Source organism: Prunus persica, chromosome G6 (assembly GCF_000346465.2).
Source record: "Prunus persica cultivar Lovell chromosome G6, Prunus_persica_NCBIv2, whole genome shotgun sequence".
Taxonomy (NCBI): Eukaryota; Viridiplantae; Streptophyta; class Magnoliopsida; order Rosales; family Rosaceae; genus Prunus; species Prunus persica.
Window position 1 is genome coordinate 26,956,179 of NC_034014.1, and position 19,209 is coordinate 26,975,387.

At 38.7% G+C, this 19,209-nt stretch overlaps 4 protein-coding genes across 8 annotated transcripts; 3 read left to right on the forward strand and 1 right to left on the reverse strand.

Annotated features, from left to right (window-relative positions):
• On the forward strand, positions 103–1,830 carry LOC18773067 (RING-H2 finger protein ATL74). Its single transcript, XM_020567511.1, has one exon. The coding sequence runs from the start codon at positions 932–934 to the stop codon at positions 1,550–1,552; it is 621 nt and encodes a 206-aa protein (XP_020423100.1). The 5' UTR covers positions 103–931; the 3' UTR covers positions 1,553–1,830.
• On the forward strand, positions 3,618–4,294 carry LOC18772903. Its single transcript, XM_007206389.2, has 2 exons — positions 3,618–3,969; positions 4,046–4,294. Exons 1-2 carry the CDS (start codon positions 3,649–3,651, stop codon positions 4,235–4,237), a joined length of 513 nt encoding a protein of 170 aa, XP_007206451.2. The 5' UTR covers positions 3,618–3,648; the 3' UTR covers positions 4,238–4,294.
• Positions 6,358–10,345, forward strand: LOC18773366 (probable serine/threonine-protein kinase PBL1). The gene is made up of 5 exons (XM_007204950.2): positions 6,358–6,619; positions 7,502–8,209; positions 8,680–8,937; positions 9,137–9,256; positions 9,415–10,345. Exons 2-5 carry the CDS (start codon positions 7,544–7,546, stop codon positions 10,039–10,041), a joined length of 1,671 nt encoding a protein of 556 aa, XP_007205012.1. The 5' UTR covers positions 6,358–6,619; positions 7,502–7,543; the 3' UTR covers positions 10,042–10,345.
• Positions 10,474–16,531, reverse strand: LOC18772013 (B3 domain-containing protein Os07g0679700). Of its 5 annotated transcripts, none has more exons than XM_007208300.2 (14): positions 16,176–16,531; positions 15,883–16,010; positions 15,151–15,232; positions 14,936–15,037; positions 13,966–14,618; positions 13,735–13,831; positions 13,414–13,588; positions 12,878–12,954; positions 12,376–12,801; positions 12,173–12,222; positions 11,820–11,933; positions 11,680–11,747; positions 10,916–11,451; positions 10,474–10,822 (listed from the first exon to the last, which is right to left on the reverse strand). In XM_007208300.2, the coding sequence occupies exons 2-14, from the start codon at positions 15,993–15,995 to the stop codon at positions 10,688–10,690; spliced, it is 2,628 nt and encodes an 875-aa protein (XP_007208362.1). In that variant the 5' UTR covers positions 15,996–16,010; positions 16,176–16,531; the 3' UTR covers positions 10,474–10,687. The 5 variants fall into 5 exon arrangements, with proteins under 5 accessions (XP_007208362.1, XP_020420752.1, XP_020420751.1 ...); XM_020565163.1 differs by having other exon boundaries at positions 12,376–12,693; positions 16,176–16,530; XM_020565162.1 differs by having other exon boundaries at positions 10,474–11,451; positions 13,966–14,423; positions 16,176–16,528.

Here is a 19,209-nt window from a genome sequence, read left to right on the forward strand (position 1 = left end):
TATTTTTTATAAATAAAAAAAATCTTTTTCTCTTTTCCTTTAAACAGATATCATACTTATCCATCTGTACCCTATGATGTCAAAAGCAACATACAACCGAATTGGATATTGGCAACAAAAATTTCCACTATGCCTGAATCTGCATCCAAGCACAGATCATACATCAAACAGTTTATGATTAGTAGAAACCACATAGGATTTACTTGGCTCTATTTACAGATGCACAACAGGGGATTAATAAGATCAGATCTTAGAGCCAGTATCAAGGGTTATTAAAATTCTTAATCATGATTAGGTAGACTAAGCTGACACCATTTTCTCTCACTTTTCCCCAACTTTATATCTCTCTGCTGCATAAATGCACATCTCCTTGGACCAACTTGACCCCTTCAAACACTACAACTGCTGCATAGGCATTAGCCCTTCTCTCTCTCTCTCTCAAATACAGAGCTGGGCATGTCACCTTTTCTTATTCACATAATTGGAAGAAAATTTCTGGTCCTTTTGGCTCTTCTGGGTTCTTGACAAAGATGATGACTATGCAAAGTTACTCCTAGCTCCAGATTTCAGTCAAGATAGGTTCTTTTCTGCTTGGTTGTGGTTCCAGAGGAGGGAAATTTCTATCCTGCTAAAGAGGACCATTTCTGATTAAGAAGCTGAGAATCGTTGAGCAGCTGAAAAAGGGTCTCTGATTCGGATAACAGCCACTCTCATAAACAAATAAAGATATGCTCTTTCTGTGTCCCTTTCTAGCTGGAATCTTCACAACAATTCTGTAACTTAAACGACCTACAAGTACCACCTTTCTGTTCTTCACACCAGAAAAGAACCGACTCTGTAACCAAAGAGCCCTTCGCTTTCTCTGTTTTTTTCCGTTCATTTTTTTCAACTTCAATCTCATCAAGCAAGCTGCTAAAAACCCACCAGAAATATGCATCGACATCTACTCGGCACAGAGCCAAATACGGCGCCGTCCTTTGGGAACAGGACAGCAGATTCATACATTAGCGAGGCCAACTTTGACTCCAACATGGTGATCATATTGGCAGCCCTGTTATGTGCTCTGATATGTGCACTTGGGCTCAACTCAATTGTCCGCTGTGCCCTGCGCTGCAGCTACAGGTTTGCTTTGGAGACGCCGGAACAAGCAGCTGCAAGGTTGGCAGCCACAGGCCTGAAGAAGAGCCATTTGCGCCAGATCCCAATTGCTGTTTATGGCTCCGGCGTGGAAATTCCGGCCACAGAATGCCCAATTTGCCTTGGAGAGTTTGAAGATGGAGAAAAAGTCAGGGTGCTGCCAGAATGCAATCACGGATTTCATGTGAGGTGCATAGATACATGGCTTTTGTCCCACTCGTCCTGCCCAAACTGTCGACATTCACTGCTTGAACTGCACCATCCCAAAAAGAGTACCAGGACTAATAGTCCCAGTACTGCTGATGCAAGCCAAAATCAAGAAGCTGCTGCTGTTGCTGCAGCAGAGCCATCAAATTCAACCAATGAGCCCAACCAGCAAGGCAGAGTTGTCATAGTCATTGAGCAGGCAAGTTAAATTAAACCTGCCAACAAAAAAAAGTCGAGAACTTTATGGTGGAGCTTCAAAATTTTACAGGGTAGAAATAGTTCAAGGTTACAGTATGAAGCTTATTGATCTAATTTTGAGGAGAGACCAAAGTAGCAATTAGCAAAATGCTTGGAGGTTTCTATTTTTAGCTTGTAATTTTGTACAGAGCATGATGAGATCACTTTGATGAAAATCGTCTTCTGGTGTACTTTTCTGATCAAATGTTTCAGTAAATCATCAAACAATTTTAGAAAAGAATTTAGAAAGAACCAAGTTCTTTTCTTTTTCTTAAATTATAATTATGATTAAACTATAATTGTTTGATCATGTGGAGCTGGACCAGTTAAAGGATTAGGGTTAGTTTTCAAGTGTGGTCCAGTTTTACAGCTAGAGGATGGAGAGTTGGAACAGACTTTATTCCCATCACTGCTTGCTTATCTCAAACCCAACTGATCCACGACTAAAGTGGCTCTCTCTCCCACTCTCTCTCTCTCTCTCTCTCTCTCTCTCTCCTATTTTGTACTTAACCAAAACTTTTCCATCCGTACTGGGCCTGTGTAGATGAGGATCTACCTCTTCCTACTTGGCGCTTCACTCTAAAGTAAATATCAATCAAGAGAAGTAGATAATTCATTCCCTAAAAGCTTAAAACCGTGAGGTTTCGCACTAATTTTTGTTTTCTTTTTCAACACCCTGGCAACAATTAATCAGTGCTGCATTAGAACACCGTTGTAACAAGAGCACACGATGGGCTATACTTGACATAACATGAGTGAATTAGTTATATCACGAAGTTGTTAGTGCTTTTGGGTTGATTCAGGCCGTGAGTATTGGTCCATGCACTTAAGAAAGTTGCATGCAATATTAGTGTTGTAAATGGTGAAGTGAAAGAGATTCTCATGCAATAGGAATAATACTTTTTGCTATTTTCAATCAATAGCGTAATGATATGCGAGATAATGTTTTTATGTGTCATTGTATTATTTGCCAAGATAACAAAACAGTGATCTTTCCGTTACAAAAAAGTTTTTCTACTATAGTAGGCTGGTCCTTTCAGATTGCAATTTATGCCAAAAAAAGGGGGGGGAAATGTCGACATTTTTGTAAGGGTTGTCTGCTCTTGTATTGTAAATTTTAATTGGTGTCACATAGCTAGCAAGGCTTGTATGAAGTCCTTTCAATAGGCATCAATAATAAGTGGACAAGGGACCACCCACCTCGTGTTTCCGGGTCTCTTTTGTAAGTACTTCAGTACTTGTATCTAATCAAGAGCTTTCACTAATTGGAAGGTGGCTAATGGCTATGGATTTTAGCAGACCCAACATCTATATGGAGATGGAGATGAAGTCACTTCTTTTTCATAGGCTTACATGGAGATGGAGGCAACGCCTGGATATGGGGTGTATATTTCTTTTTTGTACTAAGATATACGGATTAGATTTGTTAGGGTACACCAAATCTCAATAAAATAGGATAAGATATGTTAATGCATACAATAATAAAGGAAATATTTTAAAGCAATTCAAATGGACAAGAAATCATAGCAAAGATAGCTTGTTTAAGTATTTTTAGGGTTTTCGATTTGTTTGAACATCTTTAGGGTTTTCGAGTTTGAACATCTTTAGGACATTACGAAACATTTAGGGTTTTCGAAGTTTACTATGTACATAGCCTTTTTGAGTTGTACTTGTAATGATCAAATTTTAGCAGACAAGATTCTCTCATGCCCAGTGAATTCTAAAACGTGTTCGAGGGTGTAACGCTTGTTAACTCTTTTTCTAGATAACTTCGGCTGCCTCACTCCCTTAATCGATCCAAACAAAAATCCATCTAGAACACAAGACAATTTCGTAGCTCGAACTCTCTTAAAGGGGTTTCTACATGCCCTCAGAAGTTTGATCAGCGCACCCAACATCTGAAAATTATGGTGCTTGATAGAGCCCAAGTTTATAAAATCCAGAACAATTGGGCCGAATCCAAGGCATCAATGGCTTTTTGAAATAGTGGAAAAAGCCAAAATCACGGGAAACGGCTAGTAAGGTCCACACGACGCGAAGACACAGAGCAGATACAGCTCTTCCACAATGCAAGCAGAGAAGCAGCAAGCATGGAAAATCAGCGTTCAAGCCAAAGCTAAGAACTTCCATTTCAAATTGAAAGCAACCCAAATCGCGCCCTCCACTTGGAAGCTCCATCGACTCTCCATTTCCCTCAAGCTCCGCAAGCTTTTTCTCGGAGTAAATGCAGAATCCACAGGGCATCAAAAAACGAAAAAGAACTCACAATTCACATCATTATTAGTTCCTGGGCAGCAGCAGAAAGAAACCCTGAAATCCAAATTCCTTATATTTGTGAAGAAGTTTCGATTTCGCAGCACCAAGAAACCTCAACGGTTCTCGTATGAGGTAATTCATATGTCATATCTTTCATTTATAAAGATCAAATCTTTTTCTTGTATAACTTTTTTTCTTTTTTGGGCAGGAATTAATTTCTGCGGGTAATTTGGTGAATGGAGGTCTTGCATTTCTACCTCAATCAATCATCAGAGTTTTGGTCATCTTGCTGCTTCTAATGGTTGCTGCCGCATTTGCCAGTCCAGCAGTGCTTGATTTTAACAATTATTTGAAGTATTGTGGGAAAATACGTGGGGCTTGGTCCAAACTCTTAACTTGATTTACCTGTTTGATATTCCCTGTCATATTTTCTTGATTTGATTTGACATAATCTCTACAAGTTTAGATCTTTCGATGTATCTTTTATTTCCTTTCTCAACTTTTGCTCGGGCCAACATCATTGGTGGAGGCCTGGATTGCATTGCATTGCATTGCATACTTTTGTTCTATAAGATGGAGCCCAAATGAATGAGACATCTTAATAGGCCCAATTTAACCAGGCTCCGGATTGGAGCTTGAAATTGTGCCATTCGAACTTAAAAACCCTAGATTCAGCTTGCAACCAACCAAACCACAAAAGAGCTTCTAAATCCACTCAACAATTTAATCAACACATCTATTGTATAAAACAAATTTTTTGATCTTGCTTCGGCCGGAGGAGCTGAATAGGCGGCAGGAGGAGGAGCAGCTACCCCAGCTGTAGCTATACAAATCAAAGAGATGACTTGTTATCAACCCGAATCTTGACCGGTCTTATTTACTATCCTTAATGTTACGTTGTATTTAGTCGTTTCAAATTCATTAATCTGCCGTGCCTACGAAGAACATAATTCTTTCAACTAATATAATATATTTTTACCCTAGGTATAAATTCACACAATAGAATCACAATAGGTTTGAAATTTGAAACTAGGGCACGGTTTGAAATTATTGAGTTGAGCATTGATGGCCAAAGGGCAACCATAAAATGGATCACACTCTCCTTCACAACTTTATTATAGTTGAAGGGCTTAAAGAGATGAACAGTGTAAAGTGTTAAAGAAGGAGGGTGGGGCCAGGGGCCGCACAAGTGCCCACGTATGGTGTTCATGATGTAGGGGAAGTACTTCTCTCTAAGCGTGCAGGCGCGTGAAAAAAGCTTCCCTACAACAACAAATGCTAGTCCTACTGTACATTATCATAAGGACAAAGTATGTTGATGTCAGTGGGTCCCACGTGTCCTTTTCTAGGCCGCACGTCGACCGTCGATCTTCCCGCCACGCGCTCATCCGACGGGACGGCTTGCGAGTCAAAGATCTATCGAGATAGGTCTCTTTGACCCACACTGGAAACATGCCCTTCTTTTCTGATTTTTTGTTTTTTCAAAACAAATAAAATAATAATAATTAATTTCCAAACTTTGACTGGGATGTCACTTCAATCGAGGCGCGCTTCGTTGAAAATCGAGCTGCTTCCTTGAATTTACCATTTTGGTCATGCTTTCTGCTCCCCCCTCTCTTGTTTTGTTGCCATGTTTAACCAATGTTCAAATGTCCAAACTACCCTCTACTTTGGTATGCAGGAATTGGTTTTTTTCTCCGTCACGAAAATATGTTTGGTTGAGTGCAATGTATGTATCCCTGCACTTTGATACGTAACCTTTTTATGACTGCAAGACAATTCTGAATCTGAATGGTCATTACTTAAATATAATGGGAACCTATAATTTTGACCAAGAATTCATGCTTCTACAAATTAAGCATTTCCCAAGTACTACTTTGAAAATTGGGTTGCCCATTTTCAGCAGTACAACAATTATTGCATGTACTAGTACAAAGGAATCTTATTTTCATGTCCACTTTCTTTAAAGTTCAAAAAACAATGAAAAAAGTTCATGCAAATTTTATGAGCAAGTTTTTATTTACACTCTAATTTTAATGAAGAAAAGTTTATTGATAAGAGTGATAGTGATATTATGAATAATCACTTATTTAGTTGGTGTAAGTAAATCAATAATTGACAGTCTCACATGAGCGAGACAACTATTCCTAATATTATACTCTCCTTGATACAAACAACACTCAATTTTGTTCAAATCTTGTTAAGTCCGGGCAACACCTTTATGTGCCTTCTTTAATTTGTGGGAAGCTTGCACATATCTCAAAAATTAAACCCTTCAACGAGCACTACTAAGATGATGAGCAAAAAAATTCTCATTTTTATAACAGGGGCAACCTATTCTACCCTTCTAGGCGCATGACATTTGGAACACATTTCCAACCTAAATAAGGGAAGAAGAATCTAAAGGGTAAAATTGTCAAAATTGGAATGAGAAAGCCATTTCTGTTGTTTTAAGGATAATAATAATGATACTTTTTAATGTTAATTAAATATTGGTTTTTGGTAGGTTTGACCAGTGCTGATTGGGCTCCATTTCTCTTTGAGAGACTCTCCCTCTCCCTCCATCTTTCCCTCTGTCTCTCCCCCAATTCTAATATTCCTAAACATCTTTTCTCTACTTTTCTCTCCCTCTCTAAAATCTCTCTCTCTCTCTCACACTTCTCAACCTTTACCAATCTGCTTTCTTTGACCTGTCGTGCGCTTTTCTTCTCCAAATCGAAGCCACAGATTCCCATCACACCATTTCCCTTTCTCAATCCCATCCCAAGCTGCATGAAAGCTGGTAATTTTTTTTATTTTTATTTTTTTGTATTTAATGGTTACGTATTTTCATTTTATTGTTCTTCAAATTCAATGAAAGCTTGAATTTTTTTGAAATTTTCTGGGTATTTTTCTTTCTGGTTGATATTTTCTGGAAAAATTCTGGGCACCTGATTTGTCTATTGCTTATTTTGTTGGTTTGCTGCCGATATGCTTATATTGTGTGACTGGTAGCTCCTCAGTGATCATCCAATTGTAATTTGTGGGTTTTCATGTAATATATTTTGTGAAATTTTGGTTTTTATGGATCTGGGCTTGGTATTTTTGTGAAGTTGAGCGGGTGCTGATTATTGGATATTTTGTCAGTTTTTGAAAGGAGCAGAATTGATATGGGATTCGTATCTCGATTCTGTTGAGTTGAAATTTTGCAGCATAGTTGATTGGTAGAGAATATATGTAATGGCCAAGTTGGCATTTGGGAGATTTGGGAATTAAGTGATGTGATTCAGATTGCTGCTCATGACATGGATTTCTATGAGGATATGTTCTCTCTCATTTATCATTTTCCCAATTTCCCCATTCCAAATTTTGGCAGTAGCATGTATCTGTTTCAGAACATTTCTGTATAATTGGAGGCTCTCAATAATTGTTGTTTTTATCCTTTCTGGTGGCTGGGCCACTGGGATTAACTATATCCTTTTATGAGAGGATGTATATTCCTTCTATTAGTCAATTAAATTGGCTTCTTTTGTTTCTTACCTGCCAATCCAAATTTTACCTGATTTGTGGACATAATTTCTTTGGTCAAAGAGTTCCTCTGGGTTCATTGGTTTAGTTTTGGTATTCATAAAGTTCTTAACTACTATAAGCTTTAAGTTTCGTGCACTTTGTTTCTCTTTCGCAGATAGATAGGCCACCTAGTACAGATTAAAGTTTTGAACGTACTATGGGGTGCTTCACAGTTTTGAAGAGCAAGAAGAAAAAGTCTGAGCAGAGTATTTATATTAAACGTGTCCCTAACCATAAGGAGCAAACGCCAGCTACGTTGCCTGAACCCCAAGTACAGACCCGCTCGCTACAGTCTGCACCCCCGAGTTTTAGGAACAGAGTGAAACCTATTCAGCCGGTTAATAGCAGAGCCACCAACAATAGAACACGGGCATTATCTGCTCCATCGACCCTTGATGCAGCAGACCAAGAGGCTCTCTCTTCAGTTGAATATGAAGAACCAGAAGACTCAAAGTACCGGTCCGGAACGATAAAAGAACAGCCGTCCCCAATTCCCCAACCTCTTCCTCTCCCATCACCTCAGGGTGCTGCTGCACTGAGGACTACAGGAAGTTTTAAGTCAGTGACTACTAGCGGCCCTCTCTATGCTTCTGGACCATTGCCACTGCCTCCTACAGGAGCACTGCCTGCTGGAACACTACCTACTGGAACACTACGGAACTTTTTATATGAAGAAATAGCATCAGCTTGTCACAATTTTTCTTCAGACCGATGCATGTCAGAAGGCCTTTCGTCTATTATTTACAAGGCTTCCTTTGGAGATGATTCAACAAGTTCGAAAAAATTTGAAGCTACTGTTACTCGCCTTCACCCATCCACTCAGGTAACTTATAAACATTCATTTTATTAGGATGTGGATTACAGTTTTCTCATGTTTTCTGGTCCCTGATTGCCTTATAGTGGCTGATAATTGAACTTTAGAAACTACTTCCGATTGTGGGTGAATATTGAGATTTTCATCCATTTACAATGTATGAATGTACTCCGTAGATGCTGTGCAATGTTCATGGTGTAGCAAGAATAGATTATGTTACCATAGCATAGGTAATTGAGGACATATGTAGCATCTCATGTTTTTGCAGTTTTTGTTATTAAAATTTTATATCCTTTCTTCAAAGCAAGTGTTTCGCATTCATCTCCATTGATTTCTAAGCACATGTTTGATTATATGTCTTGTGCTATAGAACAATGCAAACCTAATCATATTTAGCATTTTGCCTCTGCTTCTACACTTCAGATGGTTTGTGAAATAATCTCACTTTTTTTTCTTCTTTTTTAATTTATAATGTTTAGGGTTTAAAGGAGTTCATAAATGAGATCAACACCCTTGCATCTTTGCAACATCCAAACCTTTGTAAATTGCTTGGTTTCCATGCACGTGAGGGTTCAGAACAAAAAATGTTGGTCTACGAGAGGCTCTTTCATGGAAGTTTGGACCGGCTTTTGTATGGAAGATCAGACAAGCCCCCAATAGACTGGAATACAAGAATGAAAATTGCCTTATGTGCTGCACAAGGTCTTACTTTCTTGCATGAAGAAGGGCCTTTCCAGGTAATCAGATCATTCATGTGTGTATACATTGTGAAGTTTAGATTTCAAGTTTTTCTTTATACATCACTTTTTACACATTCACCAGTGTCAAACTGCTCATAATGTTTAGAAATTTTGAGCAACTCAATTTCTAAATAATAATGTCATTGCATGTATCCGTACATTTATGTGATGATTGAATTATCTTTCATATCTACAGGCAATGTACAATGAATTTTCAACTGCCAACATACAGCTTGATAAAGATTTTAGTGCAAAGCTTTCAGGATATGGTTGTGTCGGCCATATTCCTGAGGCAGAGATCTCTAATAATTCCGTTGTAAGTTGAATGCTTCTTTTCAGATTAGTTGTAAGTCTTCAAATTTTGTATGTGGGCACTAATTTTATTTTGTGCCTTCGCTGTTCCCACAAACTTTAAATTTTAACATGATCTTTTAAGTCTCTCAATTGAATCCCTTTCTTCTTATCATTGTCCAGGCAGTGGCAAATCTATCAGTAGAGACACTTGAAAGAGGAATGCTCACCCCAAAAAGCAATGTTTGGAGTTTCGGGATTGTGCTTCTTGAATTACTCACTGGTCGGAGGAATCTTGACAGCCGTCATCCCAAGGAAGAGAGGAATTTAGTTAAATGGAGCCGGCCTTTCCTAGCTGATGACTGTCGACTTTCACTAATCATGGATGCTCAGCTGAAGGGCCGCTTCCCAGCCAAAGCAGCTAGAGCTGTGGCAGACATTGCACAGAGATGCCTTCAGAAGGACCCATCAGAAAGACCCACAATGAGAACTGTTGTTGAGCATCTCAAAATCGTACAAGAAATGAAGTACTCTAGTAGGTTTCCTTTGCAAGAGCCAGCATTTGCTGGAAAACATATGTCAAGATCGCCCAGTCTTAACGGAATAGTAACCCCTGTGCCTCGGTTAAGTTTCTCTCCTTCGCCGCCATCAAGAGCCCGTCCATCCATTTCACCTACAAGACGACCTGCCCTACCTATGTCCCTTCCTCCACGTGCTTGTTCCTCCACCCTCACTTTGGAGGAGCTAGGCCGGCAGCAAAGCCGGAAATCATCATCAGCAGTTCCTAGGGCTAGTGTTGAGGGATTTTGATTGTCTATAATGTGCTTCTTTTTTTATTTTTTTATTTTTTTGTTGTTGTGATTCAACACAATATATAGAAGATAAGATGTGGTTCCACCTTACCATCTCGCAAGATGGTCAAACAGAGAGGATGCCCTTTTGTAGATATAGTGCATGCCTGGTTTTCTGGGTTCATCTAGCTTCCGTTTACTCTACTACGCAATTCAACCGGTTCAGCTTTTTTTTTTTTTTTTTTTTAAGCCTCATCGCTTTATGTACGTCCAACTTGTGTTTAGATAATATGTTTATAATGAATTAGGATATACTTACTTCCAGCTTCGTCAAATATACTTTTTGTTATCCAATATGAAGGGATTTGAATTTTATATAGATTGCGTTGGGGAAGAGGATTTTGGGAGATGTTTTGAGAGAAAGGGTTTGAGCAACAATGTACACAGCAAATAATTTAGTTCCATAAATATTCACCCCAAATATTTTAATTTTTTGAAGAGAGACCAATCACTTTATAATACAAGTTAATTTTATAATTTTTTCGCACATTCACACTCTCAGCTAAAAAAAAATATCCCAAACCAAGGAAAACAAACATAAAAGTCTATAATTATACAAGAAATAAGTTGATAATTTTTTTATATAAAAAGAAACAGGATTTTCATCATAGAGGGTCATCTTGGCCTTGATCCGGCCTTTCTTCACCGCCACTTTCCTGTTCTTGACATTGATTCTCATTATGTTGGTCTTCACTCTCATTAGTGGCTTGTGGCGGCACATGTGAAGTTGAGCTAGTTGCCTGTTGCTCAGACATCAAGCTGGTAAGACCATTATGTTTTAAATATGTCTCAAGAGGAAGGCTTGCTACTTGAACAAGAGACATCATACTCACATGGTCTGGCCCTGCTTGCAGCTCTCCTTCTCGGCCGGGATGGCAATTCAAGTCTAATATTCCCTTCCCAGTTTCAGCCACTTTGCTTTGGCTCTTGGAATCTGATTCGTTGGCAGACCTGGCCTCGTTGTCTGAAGGATCCACATGCGACGATACGTGCCTAGAAGTGCTGTCTACTTCTGCTTCATCCCTAGGGCCCCATGCATGCTGGTTTCTGTAGGCAATCTCTGCCTCTCGCTCTGATTGACGTTTCTTCTTGTTTATCATTAGGGTTTTAAAACGGCGTTTAACGGTATTGCACACATTGCATGTGCAGTTAGGCTTATGTTTGCCCTTCCCACTGGGGGGCTGGATGCACACAATGCATGAGCAGCCAGGACGATGCCTGGGATGTTTTGTTGTCGTAGCAACTGATGCAGTTCCTGGATCAGCCGCATTGTCTCCAAGGATTGCAGCATTGGCCAAAGCATCAAGGCCAGAAGATTCATGCTCCTGGGTTGGCCTATTGTCTGCCACCGTTCTCCTTTTCTTGAATTCTATAAAGCAAACGATTAAGTTAATACAAATATTTCCTAATTGTATTTTTAAATCTACGAAAGATTGCAAATTCCACAGGAGTCGGGAGACTCAGGACCATAACAGATTAGCAAACTAAGCAAATCAAAACATTGCATAAGTGGAGACACCTTGTGATAAAGTAAACTAAGCAGCAGATGTTGTCTGGTCCTCAAACATTAAGAGAGACAAATAAGGTGGCAACATACCCTTACTCAGTCTGAGAAAACTTTCCAGTTCCCTCGGGGCTAATTCATCTGGTGCTGAGCACGAACGCCTGACAAGACAAAGTTAGAGACATGCGGTACTTTTACTACAGGAACCTTCATAGAAGAAACCTACTGCTAACCTGCTTTGATCCCAAGCATTGTCCGCACATGTCCACTTAGATGGAAGTAGAACATCAACTGGCAACCTTCGCCATTTAGAGCAACTATCACACTGCGCCCATTGCTCGTGTTCCCTAAAGAAGCAGAAATATTCAATTGTATCAGAACAAGACAAATTGCACAAAGACAAAGGAGACAGTTTGCTCTTAGTACATTTCCACTAGACACGCATCTTTCTTAGAATTAAAAAAAAAAAAAACATTTAAAATGGTGTATGGTTCCACAACAGTTGAACCAGTCATTCATGATTTACTTTACAAACTAAAATTATACAGAAGCAAAATATACATATTAAATATAAAGCAAGTCTTACCCAGTTGACCGGACTATGAAAATACTCCTCTTTCCAAATACAGGAGGTTCCTAAATAACAGAAATTTAGGATTATTAGTGGTCACTTCCCTGACCAACAAAGTAATTATAATTAGAAATGACTGCAAATATAAGCAAAAACAATACATTGCCTAGTGACCAGGAAATTGATGTTTAAGAAAAAATTTCAATGACATCACTTACTTCATATTCTTCAAATTCAAGATCTTCAATCATGATAGTGCTTGGCTTGGCAGCTGGCGGTGGACGAAGCAAATCCTGAGCCTCTTCCCAAGTAAGCTTCAGCTCTAAAGCATCTTGGCTATCGATGAGCAATCTCTTACTCTTGGAACCAATATTTCTAGTTCTTTTCCTCTCGGGAACAAGTAATGATGGCAGCAGCATGCCTTCCCTTGTCCTCCCTTCTTGCTTCTCAGATTTATGCCAGCTAATATCACCACTAGCTGTAGTCAAGTGTTTGGACAGTGCATTTAGATGGGGATCCATGCTTCCCTTCAGTGACTGAAGAAGGCCAGGGTAACCACTTATTACAGGAAGGTTCTCAAAAACACCCGAAAAGAAAGTTTCACTTGAGTGAGCGCCATTGTGAATGGCAGTAAGATGGGTATCCTGTTTATTTTAATAATTTTCATATCAATAATACATTGTTCATTTTGCTAATATGAAAAATGAAAGAGGCTTTTACCTGCATTGCAACAGAATTTGATGCTTTCCGAAACCCCATAATAAGTTTTCCTTCAGGATCCATACGACTGAAAGTCACTGTGGCAAAATTAATTAAAAAGAACCGCATAAGAAGTAATGTAAAAAATATCTCCACCAAACAGGTTTCCTTGTTAACAAATACACCATAATCAAGGGTTTACGAACCCATGCCATGCCATGTAGTGTAGTCCATGGTCCAAAATGGCCTTCCAGTGGACTGGAAAAAAAAACCAGAAAAAACCAGGAATGCCCTGGAAAAAAAAACCAGAAAAAACCAGGAATGCACACACACACACACACACACACACACACACACACACACACACACACACACACACACAGAGACAGAGATATGCTAAAGAATGACTTAATAAATATAGTCGCTAAGAAGTACCAGTATCTCCAGCCTGCAACTGACACACACACACACACACACACACACACACACACACACAGAGACAGAGAGACAGAGATATGCTAAAGAATGACTTAATAAATATAGTCGCTAAGAAGTACCAGTATCTCCAGCCTGCAACTGCATGGACTGTATGCAAGGGGTTACACCCTCCAAAACATACATCCTACTGTTATTATTAGGCCAAAATCTGAACTGAAACACCCATTCTTTTCCCTTCACGTCTTGAATCCGTAAAGGAAGACCCTCGGGTTGAGAAATGGGAGGAAAATATGCCTGCATGGTGGTTCAGATTTGATTGAAACAAAGTCTTGTAAAGAAAAAAATAGTAATGAATACAATCAAGATGATGGAGATTACCGCAAATATCAGTGAAATGTCGAGTTTAATAAACAGAAGCATAGAAAAAATAAAAAACTTACTTCAGCACATGCTTTAGGGAGTACCAAACGACCAATTCGACCAGCGTCACTGGCACTTAGCATCTTCTCAAACAAAGGTACAATTGTGGAATTTGAACTTGAAGACATCAAAGTTAAGGAAATCATTGTTTGAGGTAATGGATAATTATTAAAAATAAGAATCTCCAAACATTTGATGTATAGTTCGGTCAAGAAGTAATTAACATGAGAACAAAACAATTTCATGGATACTCTCCAGATATTTGCTGTAATTCCTGGTCTGTAATCCTGGGCCAATAGCGGGGAAGAAGCTGATTCCGCCCCCGTCCTTCGGCAGGTGGCCTTGCAACACGTGCGTGTGAAGCAATTGTAGAATTTTCCTCCAAACCTGCACCAAGGGCCAATTTTGGGGGCTTTGGAAAAAGATTGCGAGACCTAGCTCCTGGTAAGAGCGGAGAGGATGTCTTACTGTGTTCCCTTTCATCAAAAATGGCAGCAGGAACAGGATTTGCTTTTCCCAAAGGTGCACCAAGGGACATACTCAAATTTGTCTGCGGAAGTGAGTCATAGATATCATTTATCCCTAAGTTTGCTTTGAAAACTTCTGCTTTGGGAGCTTCAGATGATCCATTGGATGCCAGATTAAAGTTTGATAAACATGTGCCTCCAATTTCCCCCACAGGAGGTGGAGTATCGGCATGTTTCATTTTCTGCAATAACCCATTTGCGTCATTGTTCTGAAACTGAAGCAAGTTCCTAAACCCATTACAATCTTTATTATTTCCCAACTGAATAAGCTTCAATTTTTCAACATTAGTTCCATCCAATTGATTGTCTTGAGCAGTTGGTTGCAGCTCACTGATTTTGGATATTCCAAGTCCATCAGGCTTTTCATCACTTAAAATCTGTGTGAATAAGTTTCAAAATCATCATAAATAACTAAACTATAAGAGTACACTTCAGTATGCAGTATGATTCCACTATAGTCTTCAATGCAAGAAATAACCAACAGTAATGTGATGATAGTGAACATCACAAGAAATTGGTGATATTGACCAAATTCAGACCATGGTACTCGTTCTTTAATGCTTTCTATATTACTCCTTCTAGCAAGAAAGATATACGAACAACATCTACCATCTTTTTGAGGTTAGGGTTAGGACAGCCATGCCTTAATAATCATTATAATTTTACAAAATTTACCAATACAAACTGATCTTACAGGTTGAGGTTCTGAACTTTTTGCACATTTTATACACTTCACACCACCACCATCTAGAAGATCAAGCAGAAACATTGAAGCAATGCATCCACAATGGAGACGCTGCAGAGAACAAATTCTATTAGGTGCAATTGATTAGAGTGGATGAGCCAAAGTAAGGGGAGGAGAGGTCTGGAAACCAAACAGAAAATCCTTTCTTTGTTAGATATGCTCACCTTGCCACATAGTATGCACTCCCTCCAACCAGATTCTTTTGAGTGGAAAATATCACAAAAAATTGATTGCTCATATGCAGACCTAGAGTCGATACAAATTTCATATCACAATACAAGTCATAAGTATTTCATTTCATGAAGCCATTTCAAATTTTATATAGAAAAAAATCTAGATTTTCTCTTTCTATTGGCCAAGATCCCACAACCTCATGCGTGGATGCAATGAAATGCTTCAAATGCCTGGAATAATCTCAACACAACATATACAGTTCTAGCCATAACTTCCCCCAAAACTCTTTAGTCGCTTTTGTAATGGTTAGCTCCATTTAATTCAGTGGTAATGCGAAATTTTAATTACCACTTTTATAATAAGATTGAGTTGTATATGAAGTGTTATATTCCATTTTTCAAATGAATAATACAATTAGTTTGAAACAATACCGATGTAGGAGATAGAATAGAAAAATCAACAAATAAAATGCCAAAATAAACAAAGTAAAATCGGGAAAAAATAAAATTGAAAAATTGAAAAAATAAAATTCCATGCAACGGCCAAAATTAGCATGTAGCCGTCAAAACCACAGCAGAACGTCGAAATAGAAGACTATCCATTGAAACATCCAATACGCCGATGAATTTAAAAACAGAAAACTCAACCAAATCCAGAGCCAAAGAATTACATAAACATTATGTGCTAAAGCCAACTATTAAACAAGTTAGTGAATTAATTACCAGCACTTGGGACAGAGATTGGCGAATCCTCCAGATCGCAAGGCCCAACCTTTCTTCCACTCGATCGAGCTCGAGGTCCCGCAAGCTGAGTTCACGCAAGTGCGCGGCTCCATTTTCGCACTCAAATTCTGTAAATTTCAACAAATTTCAATCCAATCGGAAACTAATCCACATAAATCCCCAATCTAATCCTCATAATTTTGGAGAAAGCCAAAAAACACAAAATTGACCAACTAAGAGGTCCAAATCAGCAACACTACGAACAGAGAGACATAAAAGAGAAGGAAGCAAACCTCGAGCTCACAGCTTTCACCGAAACCAGAACCAGAACTAGTTCATTCGAGCAAACACGAGTAAAACGAAGGGGCGGCCAGTCTGCTACCACTCTGACTTTTCAATCACAGAGCGATTGAACACCGATTTCGTGAGAAACGAGGCGATGAAATGCTTGAAGTCCAATTTCGGCGAGCTGAGAGCTGGATCGGCGGTTGTTGTTAATTTCGGGAGGAGGAGACGTGTGCATGCAAAGTTGAAAATTGAAAGAAAATGCACAAAATGCATGCACGATGGATGATGCTTCAAGACTCGGCCAACTCGCCCACCTCTCTTTTGCTTACTAATTCTTTTCTTCAAATTAAAGAAAAAACAAAAATATATATACGTCCGAATTACGAACGTGGTTTAGGTCGGATTAGTCGGATAGTGAGTCTGTCCTTTTGCACTAAGTTTGAGCACTATTTTTCTTCAATTATATTAATTTAGGCTATTTGACCTATCATTTGTATCAAAATATATTTACGAACTTAAATTTCATACAAGGAAAAAAAAAAATCAAATCTTACTCTGTGAGAGAGCTGAAATAGAAGAAAAATAAATAAAAGACTTCGGAGTAAAATACCCGTGAAATAGACGGCGGCAGGATAGCACCGTAAAATGCGCCACTACGGAGCTGTTCCAATCGCCTATTTCGCATGCAATAAAGAATCAGTTAGGCGAATTTACGGAAAGCTCACTCTCGCGGTACTTATTTACGGTTCTGCCGGGAAGCTGAGGTCTTGTGCTGCGGAGGCTTGCGGATCTTTGGTCTTCACGGAGTCTCCGCACCGTCAAAGCGTTTGGAGTTGCACGATGGAAATGGTCGAATGAATCGAAGCCGTCGGATTGTTTTTGGATTTATGACGTCATAATAGTGGGTGGTGATGTTAGGTGGCCTGGGAATGTGGGCACCTACCGAGGGGTGAAAGAGAAAGGGCAACGCACGCGCTGGCTGAAGACAGAAGGGTGGAGCCCACAGAATTGTGAAACGGAAGACATGGCAGGTTGGCTTGCTTTGCTGCTGCACGTGTTGGGGATGTCACATTGGTTTGGACTTATGAAAAGACAAAAGAGTGGGACGGTGTATAGGAGTTGGACTAATTAATCTTATATGTTATGATTAATACCATGAATTATTAACACGTAATTGCATCATTAGAAAAGAATACGAGACTAATCAACAACCACCACCATTAATAGTTATTGGTTGATGAGATTTTCTTTTTCTACGAAAGGATGGCTATGCTGAACAAAGTGACTATCAACTGGGAATGCATTATAAACCAAAATTATAAATAAACATGATACTAATAATAAAAAATCATTAATATTAATTGGTGGTTATCTTTCTCTATAGAGAATTGTCAAGTAGAGTCACTTACCAATGCAGCTATATATTTTTAAAGTGAATAATATAACAATTCAAAAGGCACACGTTTTTATTTTTTCAGTTTAAGACAATAAAGTTAAATTGTGGTGACGATTATCAATTGATAGTTCATGAGAATTACAATCACGCATGCATAACCGTTACGCTGAAAAATTAGGAAAACTACTTCAAAAAGCCAAATTAGTGAGGAATGTAAGAAAAGATTTGAAAATTTTACTTACATAAGAGTGTATATATATCTTTCTATGGATCTCTCTTCTTATGAGCATTTACAATGGGAGGGTGTATAATGAAATATATATTAAATATACACCATTTGAGATTGGAATCACCCGCAATAGAGAGGTATAAACAAGTGTAAATTTGCATCACCACCATGAGATGCAAATTTAGATGCACATATATATCTTTTTTTACATCTCTTGCAGGTGAGACCTACATGAGAAAAAGTGGATAAAAGTGGGACCTACATAAGAAAAGATGAAAGAAATCAATTATTTATCTTTAAATTTACATCTTCCCTACTGGAGTAAAAATCACATTTACAACCCCCGAGATGTAAAGAGGATGAAAAAGTGGCTTTACACCCTCGAAAATACGTCCTCCTACCAGTGGCGGACCCAGAAATTTTTTAGCGGAGGTGCAAAATTGATTAAGTATGAAAAATAGTTTTTCGGAATAATCATTTTCTCAAAATAATTTTTGGCGGCTTTTATTCCTTACACATTAAATAAGAAAACTTGATTTTATGGGATTTGAGTATGAAGTATATATTGACTTAATGAGCCATCATTTTTAGCCTAAATCGTATTTTGTACTAAAACCGATTTTTCATATTTTGATTTGATAGGAATTTGATTTTCTAGTATTTTTATTTGAATCCAAATGGGGGGTACTTCCTTATTTACATTGTAAACTTAAGTAAATGGAGTAATATAAAAATAAATTAAAGTAAAATGACAAAGACATTTACTTAAATGTTGAAAATGGAAATAAGGTAATCTGTACACCAGTTGAGCAAAGGGGCAGTTTGAAGCACCTACAATGGTTTTTCCGGCGAGGGGAGGTGCAAGTGCACCTCCTTGCGCCTATGTAGAAGGTAATCTGTACACCAGTTGAGCAAAGGGGCAGTTTGAAGCACCTACAATGGTTTTTCCGGCGAGGGGAGGTGCAAGTGCACCTCCTTGCGCCTATGTAGATCCGCCAGTGCCTCCTACTGTGGATGCTCTAAGAAGAGAGACATAAAATAAAATATATACTCATTACATGCAAGTCATCTTGTGAAAAAAGAGATAAAAATATCATAAGTTAGAGTTCATTCAATTTATAAGATTAACTAGTATAGTGGTTTGGAGTAATTGCTCCCTCAGGCAAGGTTATGGGTTCGAATCTTAACATCCGTATTGTGTGTGATAATTTAGTATATTATTGCCCCTCTAAATAAGAAAACAAATCCCTAAAAAAAAGTATTTGAGAGTTTCAAGACCTAAAGACCCAGGCCCAAAAGAGGCCCAATGGGCATAGCATGGACCAAGGAAAACGAGCGAAGAGAGGGAAGGTGAGGCCCAAGCCCAACACAAGGAGCGAGGCAAAAGACTCTCTGACACCATAGTCCTTATCTA

Bases quoted from the DNA above. Each gene is read 5' to 3' on its own strand.
- LOC18772013 (XM_020565160.1), bottom strand. From the start codon at position 15,995: ATGGAGCCGCGCACTTGCGTGAACTCAGCTTGCGGGACCTCGAGCTCG. The intron at 13,589-13,734 runs GTAAGTTTTTTA...ACCACCATGCAG, and splicing joins TCCCTAAAGCATGTGCTGAA to GCATATTTTCCTCCCATTTC. The intron at 11,748-11,819 runs GTTAGCAGTAGG...TTGTCTTGTCAG, and splicing joins AATGCTTGGGATCAAAGCAG to GCGTTCGTGCTCAGCACCAG.
- LOC18772903 (XM_007206389.2), top strand. From the start codon at position 3,649: ATGCAAGCAGAGAAGCAGCAAGCATGGAAAATCAGCGTTCAAGCCAAA. The intron at 3,970-4,045 runs GTAATTCATATG...TTTTTTGGGCAG, and splicing joins CTCAACGGTTCTCGTATGAG to GAATTAATTTCTGCGGGTAA.
- LOC18773366 (XM_007204950.2), top strand. From the start codon at position 7,544: ATGGGGTGCTTCACAGTTTTGAAGAGCAAGAAGAAAAAGTCTGAGCAG. The intron at 8,210-8,679 runs GTAACTTATAAA...TATAATGTTTAG, and splicing joins GCCTTCACCCATCCACTCAG to GGTTTAAAGGAGTTCATAAA. The intron at 9,257-9,414 runs GTAAGTTGAATG...ATCATTGTCCAG, and splicing joins AGATCTCTAATAATTCCGTT to GCAGTGGCAAATCTATCAGT.
- LOC18773067 (XM_020567511.1), top strand. From the start codon at position 932: ATGCATCGACATCTACTCGGCACAGAGCCAAATACGGCGCCGTCCTTT.